General features: G+C 43.8%; 1 protein-coding gene across 10 annotated transcripts in view; it reads left to right on the top strand.

Annotated features, from left to right (window-relative positions):
* Positions 1-27,768, top strand: part of Dst (dystonin) — a 401,984-nt gene that overhangs the window by 290,674 nt on the left and 83,542 nt on the right. For all 10 annotated transcript variants that reach the window (XM_041655211.1, XM_041655202.1, XM_041655203.1 and 7 more), the window contains 16 exons: positions 67-219; positions 1,751-1,984; positions 2,403-2,663; positions 5,155-5,703; positions 6,803-6,979; positions 9,572-9,695; positions 12,408-12,616; positions 13,213-13,530; positions 13,968-14,134; positions 15,183-15,339; positions 16,159-16,285; positions 18,476-18,538; positions 19,055-19,296; positions 20,669-20,798; positions 24,449-24,648; positions 26,080-26,575. In XM_041655211.1, coding sequence (XP_041511145.1) covers positions 67-219; positions 1,751-1,984; positions 2,403-2,663; positions 5,155-5,703; positions 6,803-6,979; positions 9,572-9,695; positions 12,408-12,616; positions 13,213-13,530; positions 13,968-14,134; positions 15,183-15,339; positions 16,159-16,285; positions 18,476-18,538; positions 19,055-19,296; positions 20,669-20,798; positions 24,449-24,648; positions 26,080-26,575 — 3,607 coding nt within the window. The remainder of the gene's footprint in view (positions 1-66; positions 220-1,750; positions 1,985-2,402; positions 2,664-5,154; positions 5,704-6,802; positions 6,980-9,571; positions 9,696-12,407; positions 12,617-13,212; positions 13,531-13,967; positions 14,135-15,182; positions 15,340-16,158; positions 16,286-18,475; positions 18,539-19,054; positions 19,297-20,668; positions 20,799-24,448; positions 24,649-26,079; positions 26,576-27,768) is intronic.

The following is a 27,768-nucleotide window of genomic DNA, read 5'->3' as shown; positions in this document are numbered from 1 at the left end:
ATAGGCTTGCTCACAAGTGGTTTGGAGGTCACGCATTGAAGGTGTTTTGGGTGTTCTCTGTCTTAGGTTGTGGCGGAGCGTCAGCAAGAGTACCAAGAGAAACTCCAAGAGCTTTGTGATCTCCTCACCCAAACTGAGAACCGCCTGATCAGTCACCAAGAAGCCTTTGTGATTGGAGATGGCACGGTGGAGTTAAAGAAGTACCAGACCAAGCAAGAGGTAGACTTTTGGTAGCAGCGGCTGTATGTCTGTTAGGTCTGGTTACAATGTCTGGAAGGCCACTGGGATTGCTGAAAACTTATCAGCTCTATCAGAAAGCAAGGCATTCCCAGAGGACCCAAGAAAGAGCTTTAAACTTTATACTAAAAGCTAGATTTACACTTAAAGCAGGTGACATACTCCATCAAGGGGGTAAATGATACATTGCAGTGTGCACCCTTTATGTCCAGCTGACTCACTTACAAATCAGGAGAAACAGCCTTCAGTCTGAGTCCTTTCTCAGTGCTCAGTATTCTCTCTTCCTGTTCCTCTGGTCTTTTCCTGTAATTCATTCTTTTTTCTGTCTTAGAGGCGAAAGGGATAAAATAACAAAAGTGAGAGATGAGAAAAATCTGTATTTGGGTGTCAGGAGAAAGAGAACCTCGTTATATGTAGTTTTGATTCAAATTCAGTGTTAGTTGTGTCTTGGGGTGTTAGTTCCCTTCAGTAAGTACTAAGTGTACTTCTACTGCTACATTGTCTTTCAAGCATGAGTAAGTACGAATCAAGTCACTACCAAAGTTAATGTCACTTGGTAGTGGTGTTATCCGCAGGCTCTCATGCAAGTTGAACACTCCGGAACTAGGGGACCTCCGGGTAGAATATGGAGAAAGGTGTTATTAAGATACAGCAGGGTGTTATATAGGATGAAAATGCATAAGGACAGGACTCCCTTGTTTTTAAGAGGAAACATCACAGGGGGATAGTTCTGCTTCCCTGACAAAGGAAAGCCAACTCCTGGGGGAAGCTCCCTCTCGAGTCCTAATTGCCTGGGCTAAGATGTAATCATGCCAGGTAGTGGTGGCACATGTCATTAATCGCAGTGCTCAGGAGGCGGAGGCAGACAGATCTCTGAGTTCAAGCCCAACCTAGTTTACAGAGCAAGCTCCAAAACAGCCAGGGTTACACAGAGATACCCTGTCTCAAAAAAACAAAGCAAAATAAACAAACCACACTATATGATATTCAACCTGGTGTTAGAAAAAGAGAGCATTTCAGTTCTCCGATGGAGCTATTTTCTTTTCTTTCCCAAGTAATAGGCAGGTATTAAAATCAAGTGTTCGCTTGGGTGTGCGTGCCTGCAAGCATAGCACTTGGGAGGCTGAGGAGAAAGACCACATAGTGAGACCCAGTCTCAAAACATATATATCATTGTTTTGAAATAGAGTAAATCTCACCACAAATACATGTTCTAAATGTGCTTATATAAATCTCACGCAAATTTGTACAGTTCATGTGCTGAGTGCCTCAATATTTTCAGTGTTTCACAAATACTCATTCCTTAACATGAAAAACTCATACATTTTTAATATTGAAATTTCAAATGATATGAAAATGAAAGTGCAGCTGAACCAGCCCACACTACCACACTCTCTATGTGTTCTTAACTGCATCTGCTAAGTCTCTCTGCCTACAGTGAGTCTTTTCAAATACAGCTCTGCAAGAATTGAAATGATGTAATACAATACTTTTTTCTCGTGTGTGTTTTAAGGAATTGCAGAGAGATATGCAAGGAAGTACGCAGGCTTTGGCGGAAATAGTGAGAAACACGGAAATCTTTTTAAAAGAGAGTGGTGAGGAGCTGTCCCAAGAAGATAAAGCTTTGATCGAGCAGAAACTGAACGAGGCGAAGACAAAGTGTGAACAGCTGAATTTAAAGGCAGAGCAGTCGAGAAAGGAGCTGGATAAAGCGGTGACATCAGCCATCAAGGAAGAAACTGAAAAGGTACCCGTCCAAGTGTACATGGTTGCTCTGCCGGAGGTGGTTAACGCTGCATGGTAGCTGCTTGCTTTTATTAAGCCTGACAAGTGATGAGCAGCACTTAGCCCTGGGAACTGAAACGCTGGAGATACGTGTCTAAAGTGGCCAAACACAAACAAAGATGGGAAGAATTGGCTTTGCTTAATTTCTCCTTAAGTAGAAACAGGTTGAGAGACTCTGGGCGTGAGAAGTGCTGTCAACTGTAGTTAAAAATTCAGAATCATATGTTTGAAGGCCGTGTAGACCGGAGTCACTGCTTGTTGCCTTAGTTCCCATACGTTTCTAGTATGTGTTAGTTTCTATAATTCAGGATTACGTAAACCTTTTGTAATGTGTTAAACCTAGGCTATTTCCATAATATTCACGGACCTTCCCTACCCAGGTTGCAGCTGTGAGGCAGCTGGAAGAGAGCAGAACCAAAATAGAAAACCTTATGGACTGGTTGTCGAATGTGGAGAAAGACTCAGGGAGGGCAGGGATGGAGCACCTGCAGATGATGGAGCAGAATGGAACGCATTTGCATGAAGGTGATGGCAAGTTGGTAACTGGAGAAGAGGATGAAGTCAATGGCAACCTGCTGGAGGCAGATTCTGACAGTGGGACCACGGAGGAGAACCTGAACCAGCAGTACCAGAGAGTCAAGGTGCGCTGTGTAAACGGTGATGTCACAGTCTGTGTGTATGTCAGTGACAGGTCGGGCAGCTTTATACAGCCACAGAGAGTGAAGACTTTCCCGACCCCAGGTTCACTGTTTGCCAGATATAAATTACTGTGGAAGTTCTTAGCAAATAAAAATAGTAAGAAGTTAATCATGAGGTAACAGCTTCTGTGCACAGGTAAAGCACTGTTTAAGAAATGAAAGAGGGCATTAGAGTTGGCTTATTCTTGCTGAGGCTCTACGCTCCATTCCCAGTACCCACATCAGGCAACTAAAAACTGCCTGTCACTCCAACTGTTCTCCAAGATCATCTATAACAGACATATTCACATAAATGTAAAAAAATGAGTTCCATAAATGACCTCTCCAGAGTGGTGACAGTAGTCCAGCACTCCTGCCTCTTTCTCAGTCACTTCATTTTGTCCTCCTGGCTACTCTTTGAGGTTTGAAATTTCCATTTTATAAGGCAGTTGCAGCTTAAATACCTAAAGTAGCTTGCCCAGGTTGCATATGGAGTAGAAACAGAGTTTGGCTTTAACCTCGGCCATAGTTTTGGTCACTGTGTGAATCTCGCTACTGCTTGTTCGCAGACTGGCTGGCTGTGCAGCCTTGAGCTCACATCCATTCTAAGCTGAATGTGTTGATGTTTTTCTTTCTTTCCTTTTTTTTTTTTTGTCTTGGTGCCTGGAATTCAGCACCTGATGACTATGTTTGGGAGGATTTGGATTTGCAGGTCTTTGGATTCTTCTAGGACCCAATGGGATAGTCTCATTGAGATTTTTCTAGAAGATAGAAGTTACGCCCAAAGAGTGGGGGTACTCACTGATAATACTTTCAAAATCTTAGGAGCAGGACCTCACTGTTATTGTTTAAAAAAAAAAAAAAAAGAACTCCTGAAGGAAGTTTATGAGTTACGATGAAAAGGTCATGAAAAGGTAGAAACTTAACCAACGTAATAAAAATTATCAACAAGTGTACTTTAACATGAAGAAGTCACCTAAAACAGCCATTTCTTTAGACCATAGCATGATGTTTTCCTTCTGAGACTGAAAATCCTTAAGAGCCTATCTGCAGTCTGAGTGGGGACACAGCCAGAGGGCCCAAGTTAGTGTCGGGTCCTCTGCAACTGTGCTGGGCCCCAGGTCAGCCAAGTCCCTCTCCTCCCTTCAGCCTGAGATTCCTTATAGCAAAGGAGGGATGCTGATCTGATGATATAAGGTGCTCTGTATGTCCATCCTATCGGATGCAGAACCCTGCTGGGGAGGAGCATATGGAGGTGATTCATGTGCCAAAGACCCAATTTGTGGGAGAAAATGGTTTGAACAAAAGTGTGTATCCACGATACAGAACTGCTCCAGATGGTGAGAATGCTGGTGTGGGCAGCCTGTGCTCCGCTGGCTGGTGAGAGCAGGCTTGTGTGCGGAGTGTAGCTCTGGGTGATTCTAAGCCCTCGTCACTCTACTGTCCTGACTCATTCTGTTCCGGGTGTCAGCACTGCTCTAAGTGCTTGGCATTCCATCCCGGCACTTGCCTGCTAAGGAAGAGAGGGTGTCATAACACATGATAACTAAGTTATGTGGTGTGGTCGAAGATAGAAAGTGCTAAGGGAGAGAGCTCTTAACGAGTTGGTCAACTGTAATTTAATGTAATGTGGTTTGGTTTTTAGTATTTAAACCAGCTAGTTAAGATAAAACTGTGTTGATGAGATTTATGCAGATATTTAAAGGGAGGGTGGAAGCTGCTAAGTAGGTGTCTGTTGAAAGAGCTGCCACCATGGAAAAACACAAGGAGGGAAAAAAATGTACCAATATGCCTACCCAGGTGGGTGGGGTTAGAGGCAGGAGCAAGCAAAGACCAGATGTAGCAGAAAGAGCCCTGCTGTGTTAACCAGATCAGGCCCATGTTAGCCATTAAACTGGGAAAATTGCTCTAAAGGTTTACTAACCTTTACTTGCCATATTTGGGTAGCGTATTTGATGAAACTTCGTATAGGTGGAGAGGAAGGAAGTTGAGATGCCTAAGGCCAACCTGCTCTCTGGAAACTGAGACTAGTGGTGGTTCTGTGTACATTCTTGACCTGTTGGCAGCACCTCTTCCCAAGAGCTCTCTGCTTTCCTGCCTCAGAGTAGACTTGAACACCGAGCATGAACCACGTTCTGGAGGAATTCTTTGTATGTGAGCTGAAATGGTCCTTAAAGCAAACCTGTAACACACTGACCTCTGTGTTCACTGTAAGAAACCGAGGTCATTGAGACCAGATGTCTGCAGTGGGCTCCCTCACATCTGCTCCTTTAAGTCTGTTGGGCTTCCTAGAAATGCTGTTCTTGTTTCGCTGACTCTAAATTAACCAGTAAGAGGATTATATGTGTGGTGGCTTGAGAAGTGCACTGAGAAGCAGGTTGGGTTCTGGAAGCCCAGTCACCCAAGGCCACAGTGTTCCCAAGCTCTAAGTTGCCTTTGACCTGTTTCCACACAGAGCCAGCACGACAAGATCATGGCTCAGCATCAGGCGGTCATCATAGCCACACAGTCTGCACAGGTGCTGCTTGAGAAACAGGGCCACCATCTCTCACCCGAGGAGAAGGAGAAGCTGCAAGCAAACATGCAGGAGCTGAAGGCGCATTATGAGACGGTGCTGGCCGAGTCTGAGAAGAGGGTGAAGCTGACACACTCCCTGCAGGAGGAGCTGGAGAAGTTCGATGCTGACTGTGGGGAGTTTGAGCACTGGCTCCAGCAGTCGGAACAAGAGCTGGAGAACCTGGAGGCGGGTGCGGACGACCTCAGTGGCCTAATGGACAAGCTGACGAGGCAGAAGAGTTTCTCAGAAGACGTCATTTCACACAAAGGCGACTTGAGGTACATCACCATTTCTGGAAACAGGGTGTTAGAAGCTGCCAAGTCCTGCAGCAGGAGAGATGGCAACAGGATTGACAAGGACAGCAGCATCGACACTTCTGCCACCCACAGGGAGGTTCAGACTAAACTGGACCAGGCTACACACCGCTTCCGGTCTCTCTACTCTAAGGTAATTCTATTTTTCCTTTGGTTTTTAGTAGAAGTCAGTCTGTGATTCATTTTTCAATCTGCCCTCTTCACTTTTGCTTTGTATTTAGAAGTTCAAAAAATAAACTGGCAAGGGAAAATAGTAGTTTTGTTCATCCTCACTTCTGGAAAATGTCTTAAAGATAAGCAACTTCAAGTTTTCAGAGAGTTTTACTAGAAGTTTTTGTTCTCAAATTATGTAGTACTAAAGGTGATCACCGGAGGGAGCATATGAGCTAAGCAGGAGGAGGGGCTCAACCTCTAGTCATGTGAAGTTTTCATATAGGATAATTCCCTTCACGTATATTACAGAACTGTTTGTCCTACTGATGTATTTGATCAGTATGCTCTCATTATTAATGATTAGTGTTTATTAGTGATGAGTGGTCTGTGTTGCTTCATTTATTACTCTGGAAAAGAGTCTATTACAAATAAAAACTGTATGCCAGTTGTGGTGGTAGGAAAAGAATAGTGAATTTGGGTTATCCTGGGCTACATATCAACGTCCTGTTTGAAAATGTGGAGGGAGAGGACGTAAGAACATATTTCCCTGCTTGCAGCATAGACTGTTCAGACCACCCACCTGCATAAGAGATTTGAAGAGCACCTTTGCAGCTTGGCTGGTGCTTCCTCGTAGTGTGAGTTATTTGACATCATCGTGTTAGTCTTGTGCAGCAAGTAGAATTGATTTATAAGGCTCTGTAAAAGTGTCTTCATCAAGTTTCTGTATTTAATGTATAAAATATATATTGCATATTACATATATATATATATATATATATGTCTGTATACACACACATATATATTGTCTGAAAACCCAGGAGGTGTGCCCCAGTAAGTCTGCCTCGTCCAGTGATTCCTTCTTGTTTGATATCAGCCACCAATGCTTTTTAATTACTATAAGTCTAGAAATATCTCCTTATTTATAGGTTCCCTTTTGACTCTTCCACACAAAGGAAAAAAACTCACTTTGGTAGATGTGTTTCTCCCCCAAATTCCACAGCTCATGCATCTCAGATTATTTGCTATGTGATAAAATAATGGGTTTCAGCCTCCCTTTCCGTGTCTTCTTCCGTTTTTAGTGCAGCGTTCTTGGAAATAACCTGAAAGACCTGGTGGATAAATACCAACACTATGAAGACGCTTTCTGTGGGCTTCTTTCCGGGCTGCAGGCCTGTGAGGCCAAAGCAAGCAAACACCTACTTGAGCCCATTGCTGTGGACCCCAAAAATCTGCAGAGGCAGTTAGAGGAGACCAAGGTAAAGGAAGGAGGGAGGGAAGGAGAAACAGTTGCTCCGTGGTCCTGTGACGGCCTTCCCTTCTCTGCGCCAGTGTGGTAGTTCCGTGTGGAACAGATCCTGTCCCTTCAGAGGGTTCCGAATACGCTGAACTCTCCATAGCGTGTGCCCACTGTTACTGAACTGCTTGACATTGACATTATTGCCTGCATTCTGCCTCACCCACCTCCTATCCCCAACAAAGCCCAGCCGGCTTACTTACTGTTCGATTTCTTAATCTTTCTTCCTTTTCCATTAGAATTAAACTCCGTGAAGGTGGGTGTTTGTGTCTGTGGTGTTCAGTGCCATTTTCCCAGTATCTAGATCAGTAGTTCTCAACCTTTGAGTTGTGACCCCTTTGGAGGCCGAACAGTCCTACCTCCGGGTTTCCTAAGACCATCTGTATATCAGATATTTACATTATGATTCATAATGGTAGCAAAATTAAAGTTATGAAGTAGTAATGAAAATAATTTTATAATTGGGTCTCACCTTAACATGAGGAACTGAATTAAAGGGTCACAGTATTCGAGAGGTCGAGAACCACTGATCTAGAGGCTCACCCAGCCCAGAGTGCACAATGAGTATTCCTTCAAGAGTGACCTGTGGAAGAATGTTACTGTGATATTCAGAGTGCCTCAGAGTTAGTGCTGGGGAACTGTTATGTTCACCCGTGGAAAATAGAAATACACATCTTGTCAGACCTGTGAGTCTGGACAACCTACATGGGTGTTAGGAATTACAGGATCCAACCCTCTTTATACCCCGTTCCCAGTGTGGAACTGCACCTGTTCACTCAGAGCTCCTAGGAATCTACCCCCAAGACTTGTTAGTCCTAGTGTTCATTATCAGTGTGAGTCACCTGTCCCAGTTAGCTCTCGTCTGGTTTCTCCCTCTCTTTCAGCTTTGGGTACAGGATGCTTCTGGGCTGTTCTCACCTCCTTGCCCAGCCACAGTGTTTCTGTCTCCCTTCCCCATCACAGTGTAGACATCTTCTCTGGAGTTGCTGTAGTCTGCTGTAGCAGTTTCCTTGATCGGCGCAGTTCTTTCTCCATAGTTCCATTTGAGTAGTCTCGTCCATTGCCAGCCCGCTTGTTTCCTCCAGCACAGTGTTGTAGGAGCTGTTCCAGGAGTTCTTCTTGCCCTTTGTTCCTGCCCTCTGGTGGCCGGCCGTTCTGTCGTGGCCTCTGTTCAACAGCATAGCCTTAGTCACTGAGGAAGCGTGGCTAATACAGCTAAGGAATTAAATGTTTTACTTTATTTGATTTTGGTGTAGAATTCACATGTAGTAAGTCATACTGTGTAAGTATCATGGCTTTAGATAATTTGAACAAGTCCATGTAGCTCTTCCCATCCCTGAACTGTTCTGTATTTTGTGGACTAGATCATCAGAGAAGAGGACGTGGCCTCAGACCTTGGTAAAGTCCTGACTGCCCTGTTCTGGCTTAAGTTACTCCCAGCTGGGCTTTCCATTTCTCTCTTCATTTCTTTCTCACTGAGTTTCTCCCCCCACCCTTGGATTCCTTTATGGCCTTACTTAGCACTTTCTTCAAAGCCTCCAATAATTCCCCATTCTCCCAGACTGTCAGATCCTTAGCCTGACATTTGAGGCCTTTGCAGCCCTATTTATTCATTCATTCATTATCATATTCTCGTCTCTCACTCGTTCACTTGCTGGGCCATTTCTGTGCTTTCTGTTTGTTCTATGGAGAAGCGCTCTATCTTCAGTTTAAACAGTACCAGCATCATCACCATGAACAGTGGTCCTCAGGCCCTGCGGCTCCTCCTCTAGCTCACCTTCCACCAGCATCATCACCATGAACAGTGGTCCTCAGGCCCTGCGGCTCCTCCTCTAGCTCACCTTCCACCAGCATCACTAATCACTAACAGTGGTCCTCAGGCCCTGCGGCTCATCCTCTAGCTCACCTTCCACCAGCATCATCACCATGAACAGTGGTCCTCCGGCCCTGCAGCTCCTCCTCTAGCTCACCTCCCCCCCAGCATCATCACCACTAACAGTGGTCCTCAGGCTCTGCAGCTCCTCCTCTAGCTCACCTCCCACCAGCATCTCCTCTGACCTTTGAAATGTAACCCTTCTTGTAAGCCTGGTAGCTATTTTTTCTACAGAATGTAGCAAAGCTTTTTGAATTTTGAGATGCTCAGTAACTTATTGAATTAAATAAATACAGTGACACAATTTGAAGTCAAGGACCTAGAGCCAGAAATAGTTCCGGGGATTCGTTGGTTTTTGGTTTTGTTGCTGGTGTTGGGGTTCAGGGTCTGGAAGTTGGAGTGTTATACAAAATGTCAAAGTGAACATTATAGGAAAACAGTAATGGGGTTACAAATCACAAGTAGAAAGACGGTTAAGAGCCCTTACTCATGTGTGTCAGCACTTCCTGTCTGGATTGGTTGTCGCTTCTCTCTAATCGCTTTATTCTCAAGTCCAGAATAAGTTTAATAATGCAAGTTGTATGTTATACACTTTATTCTATCCAACTTAATTTATCTTTTTTCCCTTATTGGGAATCTGTAGTCCTTCTGAATATAATTGAAAACCACTTAATCCCACAGGCTTTGCAAGGACAGATATCAAGTCAGCAGGTTGCTGTAGAGAAGCTGAAGAAGACGGCAGAAGTGCTCTTGGATGCCAAGGGCTCCTTGCTTCCTGCCAAGAATGACATCCAGAAGACCCTGGGTACGGTCTTAGCTTGTTCCTAGTTTCAGATGGGTACATTCGAAATGGAGGTGTTTTATAGAGAAGGAGAAAATGTATGTTGTATGATTTGTGGTCTCTGCATGTGTGTATGAATTAAAAATATCTTCCAGATGACTCTTCATGTTTCCCCCAAATAGAGATGAGTTAAACTCTGAGTAGGAATTTTCAGTGAGGAGAAAGCCAGTCTATCCAAGATGAGCGCTTCTCTGTCCTTAAAGACGCAAACATTCTGATCATGCACCTTGATCAGCAAGTAATTAAAAAGCACATATATTTACAAATTCATGTGCATTATTATCATATCTAATTGTAAAGCACCAAACTACAACATTTTAAGGCACATGAAGAAAGTGTGAGTGTAGGTTCTAAGGCAGTGGTTCTCAACCTTCCTGAGGCTGCAACAACCCTTTAACACAGTTTCTCATGTGGTGGTAACCCAGCCATAAAACTACTTTCATTGCTACGTCGCAACTGCAAATTTACTGCTGTTATGAATAGTAATGTAAATATCTGTGTTTTCCGATGGTCTCAGGTAACCCCTGTGAAAGTGTCATTTGACCCCCCCCCCCCCCCGGGGTTGCAACCCCACAGGCTGAGAACCGCCTCTTCTAAAGTTTTGTTCTTCTGTTCTGATAAGCCATCACGTCAGCCCATAGCAGACTGTAGGAACTTCAGCTCAGAGCTGTGAAGCAGAAAGACTGTCTTCATTATGTTTCTGTCATTTGAAGAGGCATTTTTAATGTTTTCTATATTTTTTAAATGTTTTTTATTTTATATTTATTTATAACATTGATATATTTTACATCAAAATTTAGAGCTTCTGTTTGGCATCATTTCTAGGAATGTGTGAAACTATTTATAATACAGAAAAATCTCCATAAGATCTTTTTTATTTCTAAGAAAAACAATAGCTTTTAAAAATACATGTTATGGGTGATTTGTTGATTTAAAAAAAAAAAAAACGAAACACAAAACAAAGCTTGCTGTGTATCCAGGGCTAGACTAAAAAGCAAGAGCTTGTCGTGAAGTATTTGCTAAACACATAAAAACTCTGTTAGGAACTGGGGCCAAAAGACAAGACACCACAACAAATATTTTGCTAGTGCTTTTTATTGCTTGGGAAATTATGCAAGGAACTGATCAAACTATACACATGCACACGTATGCACATGGGATTCCAAAGTCCTCATCTCCAGATATCACCATTTTAGGCCTTAGACCTAAATACATGTGGCGGGGCACATATCAAGGGTCACAGACATGCAGTTCACAGCACACAGCACTCACAGCGTATTAAGTTTTTGAAAGCAGCTCATTGATTTGGTGTGGGAAGTCATACATCTTAGCTGAGCCGACACCCCTCGTCATGCTGATGCACAAGCACTGCCCCCCGCCCCCCGAACAGCCCAGCTGCCAATCACAAGCCATAGTTTAAGGCGACTGCTCCTGGGACTTGCAGCTAGGGGTCATTCTTGACTTGGGAACTGGATGCTTGTAGCGTCTTGGTGCATGTTAAAAGCAGCCCTTCTCCCCAGTCAGCATTCTTCTCAGCGTCATTGTGTTTTAGCAACAGGCGTGTCAATTCTCCGGTCCAGGGAGAATGTGTTCAGTTGTTTTCTTATACTGTAGCTTATAGCAACTTAGAAGAAATTGTTTTGCTGTTGAATCATGCACGCACTATAGGCCAAACAAGCACAGAAGGGAACTTCCCTACAGAGCTGTTTAGGCCGGAGTTTCTAGTACTCTGTTATACACTGCATTCTACTAAAACATTCAGAAATAACTGAAATGCCTTTTTATGCCTTTGTATAATAAATGAGATTTTAAAATCATGCTAAAAGAAAAAAGTTGTTTTCCAGAGAGAGACAGAAATTTAGTAGCCCTGTTCTTGGAACCTGTAGCTGGCCCACAGTATAGAATGTCAAATGTCATTCAAGAGAAAACCAGGAAGGAAAGTAGCATTTTCTCCCTCCCTCCTTCCTTCCCTCCCTCTGTCTATCAGTCTGTCCCTCCCTCCTTTCTTCCTTCCATCCCTCCCACCCTCCTTCTCTCCCTTCCTTCCCTTTCACCTTAAATCTTTAGACTTGAATGTAAAGTTTATATCATGAGAGATAAGTTGTTCTGTTAAACTCATTTTGCCTTTTGTCTGCTATTAAACTTGTAGGTGAGTTCTGTTGTTTATGTTTTAGAAACACAGTCATAGCTTTAAGTGGATTTACACTGTTAGCCTTTTTCTCAGTGCATTTGCATCTTCTGTGAATCTGAAGCCTCTCTGGTTATGACAAAAGCTGAATATGAACATGTGTGTGTACACAGTTATATGACAGAATATTCTCTCTGGAGAGTAGTTGTCTGGGACTGTCACTCACCACCCCCAAATAATAAGTCTTGACATACCAGTCAGAAGCAAGAGTGAGGGCTGTGGCCCACAGTTAGACCATGCTTTCTCTGTAATACTTCATATGTTTATGCCTCCAAAACCTTTCCACATGCAAATTAAAGACAAAATCTTTAATATTTCATTTTTCACTCATTTGTGTCTTTATCAAAAGTTATACATTATTTGATTATTCATTGAAAATGTATCATTTAAACTTTTTTACATGAAAACCTAATTGTTAACCTCAGAATGCATTTGAGAAGGAATAAGCAGAGCTTGGTGCTTACTAGTCCCCTCTCTGTGTGGCGCAGATGACATTGTTGGGAGATATGATGATTTGTCCAAGTCTGTGAATGAACGGAATGAAAAGCTTCAGATAACACTGACCCGCTCACTGAGTGTGCAGGACGGCTTGGATGAGATGCTGGACTGGATGGGAAGTGTGGAGAGCTCACTGGTCAAGCAAGGTCAAGTGCCCTTAAACTCTGCGGCTCTTCAGGACCTCATCAGTAAAAACATTGTGAGTGACCTTTTCTGGGAGAAGGAATTCTACTTGCAGTTAAAAACAGATGATTTGTCTCCAGGAATAGATAGGCTTAAAGACAGAGATAAGAGAGGCCTCTGAATACAGCCACGTAGCAAGCAGTGCTTGTTCAAATGAATGTGTAAATGATTTTTGTGATGTCGGTTAGGAAGAGATTTATGTACTTTTCATTATTCATTAAGGAGGATCTAAACCTACACTGTCTTATCTCATTTATCATTACTTCAGACAGCTGCTCATGGGGTTCATCAGATCAATCTTGCTGTTGCTAAGCCTTTTAAAAATTAAGAGCATGGCTAATCCCCAGACTGCATTCGATCTCAGGGTTTCTGGGTAGCAGCAGCCCCCTGCGTTCTTCAAACAGCCAGCCAGCTGTTCTCTACGCTCCCTTAAAGAGCTTTGGGATTGGCTTCCTCAAGGGGAAAATCAAACGTGTCACTCATTCCCACCTGTTAGCCTTTTCAGTCACAGGTTGTCCGAGCTTCTGGTGCTGTGGAGAATCATGTTCAGACCTCCGCGGCATTATTTGTGGACATCACTAGAATATACATACAATAACTGCTGTGTTTCAGATGTTGGAGCAGGACATTGCAGGCCGTCAGAGCAGCGTAAATGCCATGAATGAGAAAGTGAAGACCTTTACGGAGACCACAGACCCGTCCACTGCATCCTCGCTGCAGGCAAAAATGAAGGACCTGTCTACCCGGTTCTCCGCAGCCAGTCAGAAACATAAAGAAAAGCTTGCCAAGATGGTGGAACTAAAGGCCAAAGTAGAGCAGTTTGAAAAGCTCTCAGAAAAGCTCCAGGTGTTTCTAGACACACAGAGCCAGGCACTCACTGAGGTGGACATGCCAGGAAAAGATGTTCCGGAGCTGTCTCAGTATATGCAGGTGTGTAGTCGGCGGTAGCCATGATGCCAGGCGTGTGGACTGGTTAAGACAAGGTCACACGTTTGTTGACAGTCTACCTACCCATCATCATTCTAACTGCTTCACGCTTGCTTCTCCTTGAAACGTTTGTCCATTGCATAGAGATAACCATTTACCACATGTGCCATAGCTGTTACAAATTTCACTGTGCATGCCAAAACCACAGAGAAACAAAATGGCAGTGCATGTTCACGTGTCCCCTGTATCCTAGCTGTACATTCACAGTCTGTGGAGTACTGAGCACACCCCAGCCAGAGGTACTCTGCTCCTGTGCACACCTCTGGAGAAATGTGATTCTAAGGTCCAGCAGCATTTATACTGACAGATGTCAGTCCTCTGGAGAAAGGTGATTCTAACGTCCTGAGGCATTTATACTGACGGATGTCAATCCTTTTCAGGAATCCACTACGAAATTCTTAGAACACAAGAAAGATCTCGAAGCTTTGCACAGCCTCCTGAAAGAGATATCCAGCCATGGCTTGCCAGGGGACAAAGCTCTGGTGTTTGAAAAAACAAATAATTTGTCAAAGAAATTCAAAGAACTGGAGGATACCATCCAAGAAAAGTAAGCACCTCATTCAAAATATATTTTATTCCATCTGGTAGTGCTCAGTAGCACTTTTATTTATGTTACTTTTATTTATGGGAGTATGTGACTGAGGTGATTTCCAAAATGTGGGGCCTGGACTCTTGCTGTATTCGTTCGTGCATTGAATATACTCAGGAGGGCCGGGCGGTGGTGGCGCACGCCTTTAATCCCAGCACTCGGGAGGCAGAGGCAGGCGGATCTCTGTGAGTTCGAGACCAGCCTGGTCTACAAGAGCTAGTTCCAAGACCGGCTCCAAAGAATATACTCAGGAGGCCGGAGCAGGATTACAGAGAGTTTGAAGCCCTAACGTGGACTGAAGGGAGACCCTGTCTTAAGAAGCAAAACACAACAAAAACACAAGTTACTATTCGCTAAATTATTGAGGTGGGAAACAGAACATGGCTTGTGTAAAAGTGGGGGGCACTGCATAAGCATAACAGCGCTGGTGGGGTGTGACTGGAATGATCCGACTCACTGGAGTCTATGGTTTCTTTGCCAAGTATTGCCTTTCTGTTTGCAGAGACAGAAATAACCTTGAAAAACAGTAGTTCTTGATTCGGGGACTCAGTTCAGAAGCTACACATAATTTCAGTGTGTTCTTAATCGCTCTTTTAATATAACAGCTTACTTCCTTAATGGGTTAAGTCATCCACTAACTAATGTGACCTGTGTTCTCCTCAGGTCAGCAGAAGATATATGGTTTTTTTTTCTGGATCTTTGCTGGCTGGCGTTAAGCATTATATAAGATGGATCAGTCAAAGCTGCTAGAGTTTATGTAGCATTATAGAGTATTGTTACGGATGGGTCATAGATTTTTTGACTGTTTCCTGTCTTTGTCTATAGCTTTGCTTAAGGAATCACAAGTGGTTACTCAGCTGATTTCATTGGCCGCATAAGCAAACGTCAGCCTGAGTTGTTCTGTGCATGTCGAAGGTGCTTGTTAAAGCTGAGCCCGAGTTAGGGATAATGACCATTGGAGCATCCGATTCCGCAGCCTAACTTCTGGTTTGCCTTTGTTCGTTAGAAAAGATGCTATCGGCTCTTGCCAGGAGCAGCTGGGTGCTTTCCGAGTCCTTGCTCAGTCACTGAAGACCTGGATAAAAGAAACAGCAAAACAGGTTCCCGTCGTGAAGCCTTCTATGGGAGCAGAGGACTTAGGAAAATCTCTGGAAGAAACTAAGGTGGCTCATTGGACCTGATCCTAACCTCTGCTTGCCTGTGGTAGCAGTGAAGTGTGGGGTCCTTCAGTCTAAAGTCGTGCAAGCTGGTCTCATAAAAGCCCTATAGGATCTGTGGGAGCCAGTAATGGGATTAGCTGAACTTTTCGAGGAAGGACATAATCCCTTTGTTAATTTGATTTATGAAGAATATGTGTCTGTGAGTCATTAGCCTCCCTAATATTGAAGTTTCCTTCTTCATCAAATTTCAGCTTAGTTCCCATTCTTTTATTATGCCCTCCCACCACATAGTTAGAGACCCCTGTCTGCATGTGCTTGGTAACCAGTGGTGGAAGACAGGTTAGTCATTTGATTGAAATCCTTGCATAAATAGTACATACGTACTTTGTTGTCTGACTGAAATCATGAAAGTTATGAATGATCGTGTCAGGTTTTCTTGGAGTGAAGTCATGTGTCTTTACAACTTCATTGAAACAGTGGTAGTGAAACGCAGCGTGAGTTGGAATTCTCTCTGTATGCCCCTGTTTATTTTTATTGTCCTGTTACATACCTAATGATGCGGCTGCACCTGGTCTAGCCCTGCAGACTTACAGTTGACAGTTACTCTGGAACATTCCCGTAGCACCAGGGCACAGCCTGGCTTCCACTGTGGCTGGGGGCAGAACACAGAATGGGCCTTGCCCCGTTCTCCTCTGCTAACAGTGTTAACAGTCACCCGGGCCCACAGTCATTGCTGCTTTGAAATCTGCCCAAGTTCAGTGACAATGTACAGCTTTGAAGATACGCGGAAGACTGAAAGATAATGTGTTTTTGTGTTTAAAGAAATTACAAGAAAAGTGGCGTTTGAAAGCCCCAGAAATTCACACGGCAAACAACAGTGGGGTCTCACTATGTAACCTGATAAGTGCGTTGACCACCCCTGCCAAGGCCATAGCAGCCGTCAAGTCAGGTATGCGCTTTGTTTCCGTGGCCAGTCTGTAAGAATGAGAGCTCTCGTGTCAATTTTGTGTATTTCTAATTAATTAAATAAAAAGTCACCTCAGAAAGTAAAAGACATAAGACAAATGATTCTTAAAAGCACATTGAAATCTGTCATGGAGAGATGGGGATGGCTCAGTGCATAATCTGTTTGTTTGGAAGCATGAGGATGGGAGTTCGAATCGGTAGTACTCACACGAATGTTTTACACCTGCATGAGCATGGTAGCCTGCCTGTAATCACAGCATTCAGAAGGCACAGACAGGTGATCCTCAGAGCAGACTGACCAGCTAGACTCACTGAATCCTTGACTTCTGGAGTTGGCGAGTGACCCCCACCTCAGAAAATAAAGTGGGAAGTGATCGTGGAAGATACTCAACGTCTGTGGTGGGCCTCCACGTGTAGGAGCACACACAGCATACACGCCTGTACATGTGAACCCACAGATGTAGGAACATGTATACACACACACACACATCTGTCATGGAAAAATATCTGTACTAATTTTAAATTAGTTTTAAAATCCCTCCCATGTTTGCTATTTATTAACTACTGCATGTAAACTATAACCACATTGGCAAGTAAGGATAAGAAGGTGATACTGAGGAAGGGGACTGGTCAGGTTCCAGTCCGCTTGCTTTTTACTGTAATAATATGGAGCTGTTGAAGTTCTCTGTGTGTGATTTCTAGTCTCATTATACTAGATAGTAAAGGAATGAATTTGGTTTCCTAGAAAAGAAATGAGCAAGGGAGTAGGTTCTTCTCTGAAGAGGTAACCTCTTTCTCTCTCCTCTCACTCTCTTTTTGTCTGCTTGTCTGTGTATTGTTCCCAGAGCAGTTGACTCTGCAGCCTGTGGGCCAGCGCGCGCACGTCTCAGCCTGAGTCCCGGCTGATTCCACTTTTCTCAGTCAAATGCATACAATTGTCAATTCCCAAACTAGTTTAATATGAATATAGTGTTTAGATAAGGCATACTTTATTGGGGTATGGTTTTGTTTGTTAGTTTTTGTTTTCTTTCGAGTTGAATAGACAGAAGGCTGATCCCATATCTCTATTGTGTGTCTCTGAGTACCCTCTGGTTTATCTAGTCTGACCAGGCCTCCAGCTGTCCCTATTGTGAGTGACATCCGTGTTCCAGCTGCACTTTCCTCAGCCAGTCGTTATTCCACTCTATTAACCCCTTTGAAAGGGATGCCCATATTATATATGCGGCAGTGATCTCTCCTTTTGCCCCTAATCAGATTTCCTGAGATGCCACGTTGATTTTTCTTAAGAAAAGGAATCCTGTTGTCTTTAATTTATCTTAGTTCCTCCTGCCTCCTTATTTGTAATTAAATCTGTTCTCTCCTGTGTTTTCTTTGTTTGGCCTTTCAGAATTAGACTCTGGGATGCTTTCCCTTCCATGTAAAATGCCTTGCGTGTGACGTGTGTGTGTGTGTGTAACAATGCAAGATTCAGATATTGAAATGTTTCTATTGGTTGTGCTTGTTTGGCCATATCTCTGCTTTGATAGACAGCCAGCGGATGCTAGCATGAGAAAGTTGGATTTTATTAAGAGTGTGGTATGGAAACATGCCAATACCAGATGGTTATGATAATAAAAGACAAATAGTTATTACGACTCACTAAGGAGTTTCTGTTTGATAGGCAACAAGTTAACTATCTGTGGGCCCATACTGCTCTTACAGGTTAGGCACCAGCTTTACTTATTAGTTCTTCGGGGCACACAGCTAATAATTAGTAGAGTTGGCATTTAAATCAGGAGTCCTACCCCAGGCCCAGGCACCACCACCCCTGTATTCTCTCTTCTTCAGCATATGTGGACTTAGCAAAGGCTTTTGTTTCATCTTATTTTCATTAGGTAAAGCAGACTTTCTCTTCTCGGTTACTTTGCTTTATTTAATATGTGTGTGCTGGGAACCTCCTAAACTTCAGTAGCTTTATCATTAAGATGACTTTAGCACAAGACAACTTAGCTATCATATTTAAGAATTAACTTTTGATTAATTTATTAACAGTAGAAAGTAAGGCACAGCCTCACTGCTCTAAGAGTAAACAATGGAGTTCTTAAATGGCCACTCAATGACGGTCTGCTTTATGCCCTGTATCGTTGGTGAGTAGAAATACTACGACAATCTAAAGTTGTTTTTGTTTTTGCAGGTGGAGTGATACTAAATGGTGAAGGAACAGACACAAATACTCAGGATTTCTTGGCAAATAAAGGTGAATAGAAACCTTATCTGGTTCATAATGGAGCTTGCTGTTTCTGAGAAAATCCTTTGAGAGAGCCGTAGTTATGTTGAAATCTTAAACTTGAATTAGAATGGTCACAGTCTCCATGGATATATTGATAGAATATTCTGTAAACCCTGTCCAACTGTGATGAACAAAACTTTAATGTTTTGCTTTAGTACTTGGTTTTATTTTCTTGTTGTTGATTTAAGATACATTTCTATTTGGGGTAGCATTTGATCTGATTTATTGTTTAGTACTCAAGAAATAGAATTTAAGCTTAGAGCTCTGTCACACTACCTCTGACATTTTACTCTTAAGCAGTGTTCCTGAGTCATTTTTCACTAACCAGCAGTATGACCTGATCTTTTGATCCTAAAATGTCTATGGTTTATTGTAGCTTAATAGAGACAAAGTAGAAGGAAGTACTGTATAATATAGTTAATTCTATGACTTTTCTCCAAAAGCCCTCAACATGCAATGGTATATTTTTCTTCCCACTCATAGGGTTAACATCTATTAAAAAGGACATGACAGACATAAGCCACAGTTATGAAGACCTTGGCCTCTTACTCAAGGATAAGATAACTGAACTGAACACTAAGCTCTCCAAGTTGCAAAAGGCTCAGGAAGAATCGAGTGCGATGATGCAGTGGTTGCAGAAAATGAACAAAACTGCAAGCAAATGGCACCAGACGCCAACGCCCACAGACACCGAATCTGTGAAGACGCAAGTCGAGCAGAATAAGGTAGAGTGGACGTAGGGTAAAAAGGGCCAGTGAAAGAGATCTCTGGCCCAGAGAGCAGAGCCAAAGAAACACACACTGCCCCTCAGCAAATCAGGAATTGAAACCAACCAATCCCAGGGCACGAAAATCAACCAATTGAAATCCTACCAGTCTCCACCCTGAAAACCTCCACCTTGTAAAAATCCAGCCCTAACAAGTCCTGTGAAATTCTAAAAGAATCCTAAGAAAGCCAAAAATACGTACAACTCCTAAGGGAGGATTACCTACAACTCTGAAGGGAAACGTAGCCCAACCCAAGTGTTAGAGGTGGGGACCATTTCCCCAGCGAAGTTACAGTCCTTGCTCCAGGAAAGATTTCCCTAAAGCAAATGTAATAGCTCTGCTCCAGCGGGGGAGGGTCTTCAGCCAGGTTGTCACAGCTCTGCTCTGGTGTGCTCCAGAGAAATGTTACACTCTGTTCGGCTTCCCTGGAGTGTGACACTTGCAGGTATTCCTTGGCTTCCGACTACCAGGGTACCTTTCCCTTCGGAGCAGTAACTTACACTGGTGCACAGAAGGAAGACATCAGAGAGAATGGACGGAAATTCAGAAGCAGCCAAGGTGGTCCTGTGCTCTGTTCTGTTTTCTACTTAGATCCATCAATAAATAACTTGAGAGTTTTAAAGTCTGCCTTTCTGTAGATTGGGGCAGTTGGTAGTCATTTTTTTCCTGCCCTCTGACATTGTAAAAAGAGCCAAACTGTTGGGTATATGTGACTTGGCCATCATTACGTTCACTTAAATCTGGGATATTAACTAGTTAACTTTTGGGAAAGATTTAGGTAAGGGTTAAATATATTAAGGGCCTGTTTTTGTCTACTATAAAATGGGGTAGCTAATACCATCCTCGTTAGTGGACAGTATTTCTGTAGCTGTCAAAATTGGGAAGGTAATTTTCCATGGTGGCACTATGATGGCAAAAATGTATGCAAAGTAGAAACCTGCATTTGACTTCTGTTGTGTGTTTGTCCCCAAGTTGAGTCCAAAGTTCCGGAGGTCTTTCCCAAGGCCTGTCAGCCACAGTCTCGCTGAGAGCAGCTGCATGTCCTCGTAGTAGTTTGAAAGCAGAAAATTCTCTTCAGTATCAGTCTGTTGTTCCTTCAAATTAGAGGGTTCCTGTGTGTGTGGGATCTCTGTGTCTCACAGTTGAAGATGGGCAAAGCAATAGTGAGAATTAGCGGTCCCATAATCCAGCTCCTCACCCACTCCAGCATTTAACATAGGGGTTTTCCTCTCTGGGTCGTACCAGAGGGTAGGAAATGCAGCATAAATGTACTTTTTGTCTGTTGATGGCAAACTTCTGTGTAGTTAATTGCTTTTTTTTTTCTTGTTAGTCCTTTGAGGCGGAACTGAAGCAGAACGTAAACAAAGTGCAAGAGCTGAAAGACAAACTGACGGAGCTACTGAAGGAGAACCCAGAGGCTCCCGAGGCCCCCGCCTGGAGACAGACGCTGACGGAGATGGGTAAGTGTAGCCTTGCGTGTACCGCTCACAGGTATCAGAATGCTTTTCAGAAAACACCAATAGTCTCGGTTGCTTTGGGATTATCTTTAAATGTTTCAAAATCTGTTATTTGAGTAATTAAAATCATGATGTTCAAGTCCATTGTTCTGAGAATTGGCATTCAGGTATTTTTATGGAAAAGGTGTATTGGCTGATGATAAAATGCTGTGCACTGAGTAACGTCTTCATTGGTGTTTATTTGCTTTTTATTAGCTTTGTGCTCATAGGTGTTATGCCTTAGTATGTTTTCTTCCATTCACTCACCTGGAAAAGGCAGGCTCCCCTCTCCTCAGTGAGGAGGCTTCTAAGACTCCTCCAGCCTGTCTCCTTAGCTCTCCTTTCTCTCAAGCCAATGTCTTCCCCTTCCCTCCCATCCTGCCTTTATACAAACTGCTCGTAGGAGTAGAATTTCCTTCAAAGGCCTTTCCAGTTTGTGTGAGCTGCGGAGACTAAGAAATCAGATTTTACCACTTCACTCTGTTGTTTAGAGGTTTCTGTAAGTTAAGGTCTGTCTTGTCTAGTAGCCCTACTGTGTGCTGTGTGTAGTGTACGCCGTGGATCATTCTTGGGATGACTTGACTTTCAGTCGTTCTGTTAGGTTTATTTCCTACCTTCCTTTCAGTGTTAGGCATCATGGGCTCAGAAACAGAGTGTTGTAAGTTAATGTTCGGCGTTAGAGAGGATCTGACTCTCGAGACTCTTGCTGTGTCGTGGTCCCCCAAGTCAGTGGCTCTCCTGGGATGTCAACATTAGAGGAGGGAGTGAGGAGTGTACGTTTCCCAAAATGCCTCCCAGTGGTTTGGCTACTTCTGCATCCTGTCTGCTTTTGTTCGCAGTCTCTCTAGTCAGATTATATTTGATTAGAACTTGCTATACAGAAGGATGCCGTTAAATAAAAATCACCTACTGTGTTCTATTAAAATTTTCCTTTAGTATATTGTGCCAAGTGACCAATAATAAAAAAATCTCTTGGGACCAGTGGAAAGGGCTCAGTCAATAAAGTACTTACACACACGAGCACAGGGATGGTTCGGTCCCCAGAACCCGTGTGAAAGCACTAGACACAATAATACAAGACTGTAATCCGTGTGCCGAGGACGCAGAAACACATAGCTCTGTGGGGCTACCTGGGCAGCCTTGTCTGCTAGGCAAGGGTCAGGCCAGTGAGAGACCCTGTCTCATAGAAAAAAAACAAAGGCACATGGCTCCAGGGTCAGCAGCAATGGTTCTCCTTCAGCTTCCACAAACGTATGCGCATGTGTACCTACACAAACACATTTTAAAAAACAATAAGATGGGTTTAAGGCAAGCCTTGGTGCTCTGACAGCAAATCTGCACCTCAAGAGGTTGTGCTCTGTGGAAACCAGGAGAGCAAGAAGGCTTCCCGGCTGAGGGGATGGTCCTGTGGGACGGAAATGACGGCCAGAAATAGGAGATGACGCTGGGAGGTGACCCGGTATGGCTTACGTGAACATGTGTGCTTTGGGGAGAACATTAAGATTGTGAGGGCCAGATCAGAGGAATCCTCTCAATATAGACGCAAGATGAGTGTTCCAGGGTCAGGCTGTGACAGGCTCTGTGTCTCAGGCAGATGTCTTCAGATTTTATCATCTAAATGATGAGAAGTTATTGATCAAAGGACTTGAGGAGGGAAGTGATATGTTTAAAAATGGTTGTTTTCGAGGGAAATTATTTTAGAATTAAATGGCTTACCACTGAGAAATAGCTGGATATGAGTTACAAGACTATTAAGCTTTGTCTGTAGTTTCAGAGTGTGCGCTTTGTATCCACGTCCACCTCTGCACCGCCTGGGAACTAGGGAGAAATTGAACTCGCAGAACCTTCACTTCAGAGCCCCTGTGTGTTAACAATACCAGCAGGTGGTTCTGTATTAGCCGAGTTCGGGAAGCACTGTGGTGTAGGAAAAGGATGATGTAGACCGCAGGAGAGCATGGCCCTGAGCATATCCCTGAGGTGCTTGGGGCTCTGATGGCATGGCAGAGCCATCAGAAGGCCATCGAAAGTCATCGTGGAGCCTGAGTGGTTTAGAGTACAGACTGCTCTTGCGGAGGACCTGAGTTCAGGTCTTAGCGCCCACTTCAGGCAGCTCCAACCACCGTAACTCCAGCTCCAGGGGATCCAGCACTTCTGGCCTCTGAAGGCACCTACACCTACAAAATCACCCCCGCTGCATGCATGCACAGACAAACAGACAGGTAATTAAAATAAGATGCCTTTGAAAATCACTACGAACTACTGCACCTCGATGAAAAGGAAGAGAGGGTGGCCTTTGAAATAAATATGAAAACAGGGGCAAAGGTCAGTTTTTAGAGGGACCTCACTAAACGGTTCCCGTGATGGCTGTGGATGCAGTATGGCACAAAACCATGCCGAGGGTTTGTCTCTGTGGTGTTCCTTTGCCACTGCACTGTCCAGCTCTCCAGTGTGAACTTCTTAGAAGTCGGTGTCACGCTGCGGTCATGAGGTAGACTGCCCTTTCACGGGACTCTGAGATCTTGTGCTTACCTTTGCAGCTCTTGGTTGGAGTCTAATAGAGAGCTTGAGGGCAAATATTCAAATCTGGAAGCTATTTACCTAGAAATATTTGAGAAACTTCAAAAAAAAAAAGATTCAGGGTTGTGGTGTGACTCAGCAATAGAGAACTTGCCTAGTATTCACACAGCCCTAGGTTCAGTACCCAGTAACACCCACCCTCCCTCCTTCCCTCCTCTCTCTCTCTCTCAACTGTATAGGACTTTTAGAAGGAATAAGAGATCACAGGAACCTGATTGTTTTGGACAATGTTAATATTTTTGCTTTCTAAAATAGGCTCGGTTTGTTTTACTTATACTGGAGTTAATACACAATTACTAAATCCATAACGTTATAACAAAGAATGAAACAGCAGGCGTGGTTGGTGTGTGGGGAAGGAAGCTGAGACCCGTTATCATTTAAAATGAGCAGCATTAGGAAACAGAGCCTCAGGATCATGGAGGCCACGATCAGGCCTTGAGGGAGGGAGAGCATTAGGGGGAATAACACATGCCACAACATGACAAGACCACGAGATGAGGACCATTATAGCAATTCCTAGAACTGCCATGGACAGCATGACAGAGAAGCAAGCCTTCAGAGAAAAAGCCCCCATAGAAAGGAGGTGTTTTGATGTCTATGGTTTGGGACTCCATGGCTTGCTCCCCTACATCTCCTCCAGCCCATCCCTATTGAGGTCTGTGTGCTCTGAGCAGGGGCTGCCAGTCCTTAGTCTCAAGGCACAAACTACAGGTGGTTATGGCTGATTTCTCCAGACTTCATCTCCTCGTGGCCGTTTCTTAGAATGGCAGGCTCGTGTTCTAATAGGTAGCACCTGTGGAGTTTCACATACTTCTTTTAAGTTCCAACTAACAGGAAAGAGAGTTATCAGGCGTGAACGAGGATAGATGGTTGCTTACTGGTGGTGTACTAGCCTAATCTTAAGGCCCCGAGTCTAGATCCTAACAGCGAAGGGGGCAGAAAAGCAGTGCTATCATTTTGAATCACATGACTGCAGTTTTCCAGGGGGGGATATTAAACGTGCAAAACCCAATACCAGTCTCATCTTTTTCTTCCAGATACTAAGTGGCAAGAGCTCAACCAGATAACAGTTGATAGGCAACAGAAGCTGGAAGAATCCTCCAATAATCTAACCCAGTTCCAGACCACAGAGGCCCAGCTAAAGCAGTGGCTTTTGGAGAAAGAACTGATGGTCAGTGTTCTTGGACCCTTATCCATTGACCCGAATATGTTGAACACGCAGAGGCAGCAGGTGCAGGTGAGTGCTATCTGAGAACCAGCTGGATGCAGCCCCTTGACTTAGCAAGACAAATGTGCTCAGTGTAAATACATTAGTGTGGCCAGTGTGTATCTTCCTGCTGTGGTCGTGTTATCTAAAGCAAGACCTTTAGAGAGCTACAGCTGGGAGGTAGCCACGGTATTTTCCCTGAGCCAGCATGGGGGGCAGATCCTCCACCCACTGTTTGGTTGTACTGTAGCTGTTGCAGGCCCGCTAACCCTCAGGAGACCCTGAAGGGTGAGCGTGATTGCCTAAGTCATGGTGATGCCGGTGTTCCCTTCTTGCTGTTCACAAATTCTCTGTTCAGGCTTCGTTCGTTTCTATGGAAACTTGTAAAACCCATGCAGTAAGGTCCTGATCAGAAGACAGAGCAGAGTGGGGACAAGGACAAAGACTGAGGGGACAGAGGGAACCTCAGAACCCGTAGTCAACCTCAGAGTCTTAGTCATTCACAGATAAGCCCAAAAGGGAGAGAAAACCTGACATTTAAGTCAGACGGAAGAGCACAGGTTCCAGTTGGTTTCTGCAGGTATGAGCAGTGTCCTCAGAGCAGGGAGGAGGACAGGTTCCAGTTGGTTTCTGCAGGTATGAGCAGTGTCCTCAGAGCAGGGAGGAGGACAGGTTCCAGTTGGTTTCTGCAGGTATGAGCAGTGTCCTCAGAGCAGGGAGGAGGAGCTCCTTTCAGCCAAAGGTGTCACCAAGTCCCGGGTGTTCTCGTTCATTCTGTTCATAAGACAAACAGAACAAAGACAGAAAGATAAACAGGAACTATCTTGAGAAATACTTGCTTGTCATCTTAACGGTCTGAAAAGGATAGATAAATAAATATAAAAATAGATAAAATATAGAATAAAAGATTAGCTACACCACAAGGAAGGCATTTGGGGGTCATTTCTAATGACAGTGACGATGAGCCTCTACATTCTGAGCAATAAGATTTTATCTTTAAAGCTCTTATAATAAAGATTGTAAATGTTTTTAAGTCCACTGTTTTGTTGTTGTTTTTTTTTTTTTTTTTTTATAAGCCAAGCACACTTGAGTATACTAAGCAGTTAAGAGTTACCCTTGCGTTTTCTTCGGTGTAGAATACTAGGAAATATTGGTGAAGAACCCAGGAGTAGCATCTCGTGTGTTTCTGGAATGTGTGACTGAGCGTTTGTTCATCTGCTCACGCTACAGTTGATATCATTCTTCTTACCCTCATTGCACACAGAGTATTGTTACCCGGGAAGCACCGTGGCTCCTTAGTTTCCGATAATTGCACTGTCCTCAAAAATTAGGCAAATATTAAAACAAAATTCAAAAGCAAACTAGAGAGGTTTGGACCGTTTCTATCCGTTTGGATACTTAAATTTATGTTTATTATAGTTAATTATACAACCCTTTGTTAATTTTCTACACTTATTCTAGATTCTGCTTCAAGAATTCGACACTCGGAAACATCAATACGAACAGCTCACAGCAGCTGGCCGGGGCATCCTGAGCAGTCCTGGGGAAGACCCTTCTTTACATGGGATGGTGAATGAACAACTGGCAGCTGTGACCCAGAAGTGGGACAACCTGACAGGACAACTGAAGGACAGGTGTGACTGGATTGACCAGGCCATTGTCAAAAGCACGCAGTATCAGGGCCTCCTGAGAAGCCTTTCGGGTACCCTGAGTGAGCTGGATGACCGGCTCAGCAGCAGCCTCACAGCGGGCACACTGCCTGACGCTGTGAACCAGCAGCTGGAAGCAGCCCAGAAGCTGAAGCAGGAAATCGAACAGCAAAGCCCACACATCAGGGCAGCCCAGGCACTCTGCGAGGACCTGTCGGCGCTGGTCAAAGAGAGCTACTTGAAAGCAGAACTGAGTAGGCAACTGGAAGGCGTTGTAAAATCGTTCAAGGATATCGAACAAAAGACAGGTTGGTCTCCCTTTGCATATACCTACTTCCTGGTAAGAAATTGTGAGCCTGTGCTGCTGTTGCAAGCGCTTGGTGATAATTCGTGACTAGGAAAGGACCCTGCTCCTCCGGGCACAGGTGGACAGAAAGAGTTCTGAGGAAGTTCTGCACAGATCAGAGATGTTCTGCACACATTCCAGACCTGATGGGTAGTCAGGTTGGACTACTATGGGTAGTCCAAGTTGGCCTTCTAAATACATAGACTCCTTTGCTGTGTTACATTGTCTCATTTCAGCAGAAAAGCAGATGAACAGTTGTTTGAAAGGCTTTGTGTCTTTTTCCCATCTGTTATTACTTTGTGTGAGTCTGTCACAAAAGGCTTTTCTAGAGAAATGTGTGGGTTTCTCTGTTTTCCTCACTCACCTGCAGCAACAGTTCTGTGACAAACTAGGTGCAACGGCGTGTATGAAGGGTCCTGCCAAAGAAGGACATGCTTCACTGTCTGTTCTGTTCCATGAACTTCTAGGCCTTGCCTCTAGCCGGATCTGATCTGTTTTTTAATTGGTTTAGTGTTCATGTTAATTAGAGCAGCCATTTAAGGCTTCTCTTACACAGAGACAGCATAGGACAGTATCCAGGATCTGCGTGTGTGTGGGTCCTGAGCTTCATCTCAGAACTGGAATCACCTGGCAAATAATTTAAGCCCCGAGAATATGGAAAAGTCAGAGAAATGGGGGGGGGGGGGGTGTATTTGATATGAAAAGGGTTATTGACAGCACACAAGACCTGCACAGGTTCAAACCAGACAAAATTCCAGCGCCGAGGAGGGGAAGTGGACACACAGCCCTCAACTAAGAAACTGATGTATTTTCTACTGTGGAATGTCACTGGGTAAATCAACCACATTCCAGGGCAGGACCTATGCTCAGATGTAGTTGGTCTACAAAAAACAGATTCCATGGATTTATGTGCATGTGTGTGAGTATGTCTCTGTGTGTGTGTGTCTGTGCATGTGTGTCTACGTGTGCATGTGTGTAGGGTTTTTTTTTTTTTGGTCTTACTGAATTTCTTTTTTTGTGTTTTGCTTGTTTTGATTATTATTACTATTATTATTTTAGAGAGAGTAAGAAGAACTTGAAGTTGTGTGGGCATGTGGGGAGGATCTGGAAGGAGTTAGGGAAAGGGGAAATAGGATCCAAATATATTTATGGGGA

Source organism: Microtus oregoni, unplaced genomic scaffold (assembly GCF_018167655.1).
Source record: "Microtus oregoni isolate MIOR12 unplaced genomic scaffold, Mior012 000007F_ref0000211, whole genome shotgun sequence".
NCBI lineage: Eukaryota > Metazoa > Chordata > Mammalia > Rodentia > Cricetidae > Microtus > Microtus oregoni.
This window is presented reverse-complemented; position numbering and strand designations above follow the sequence as displayed.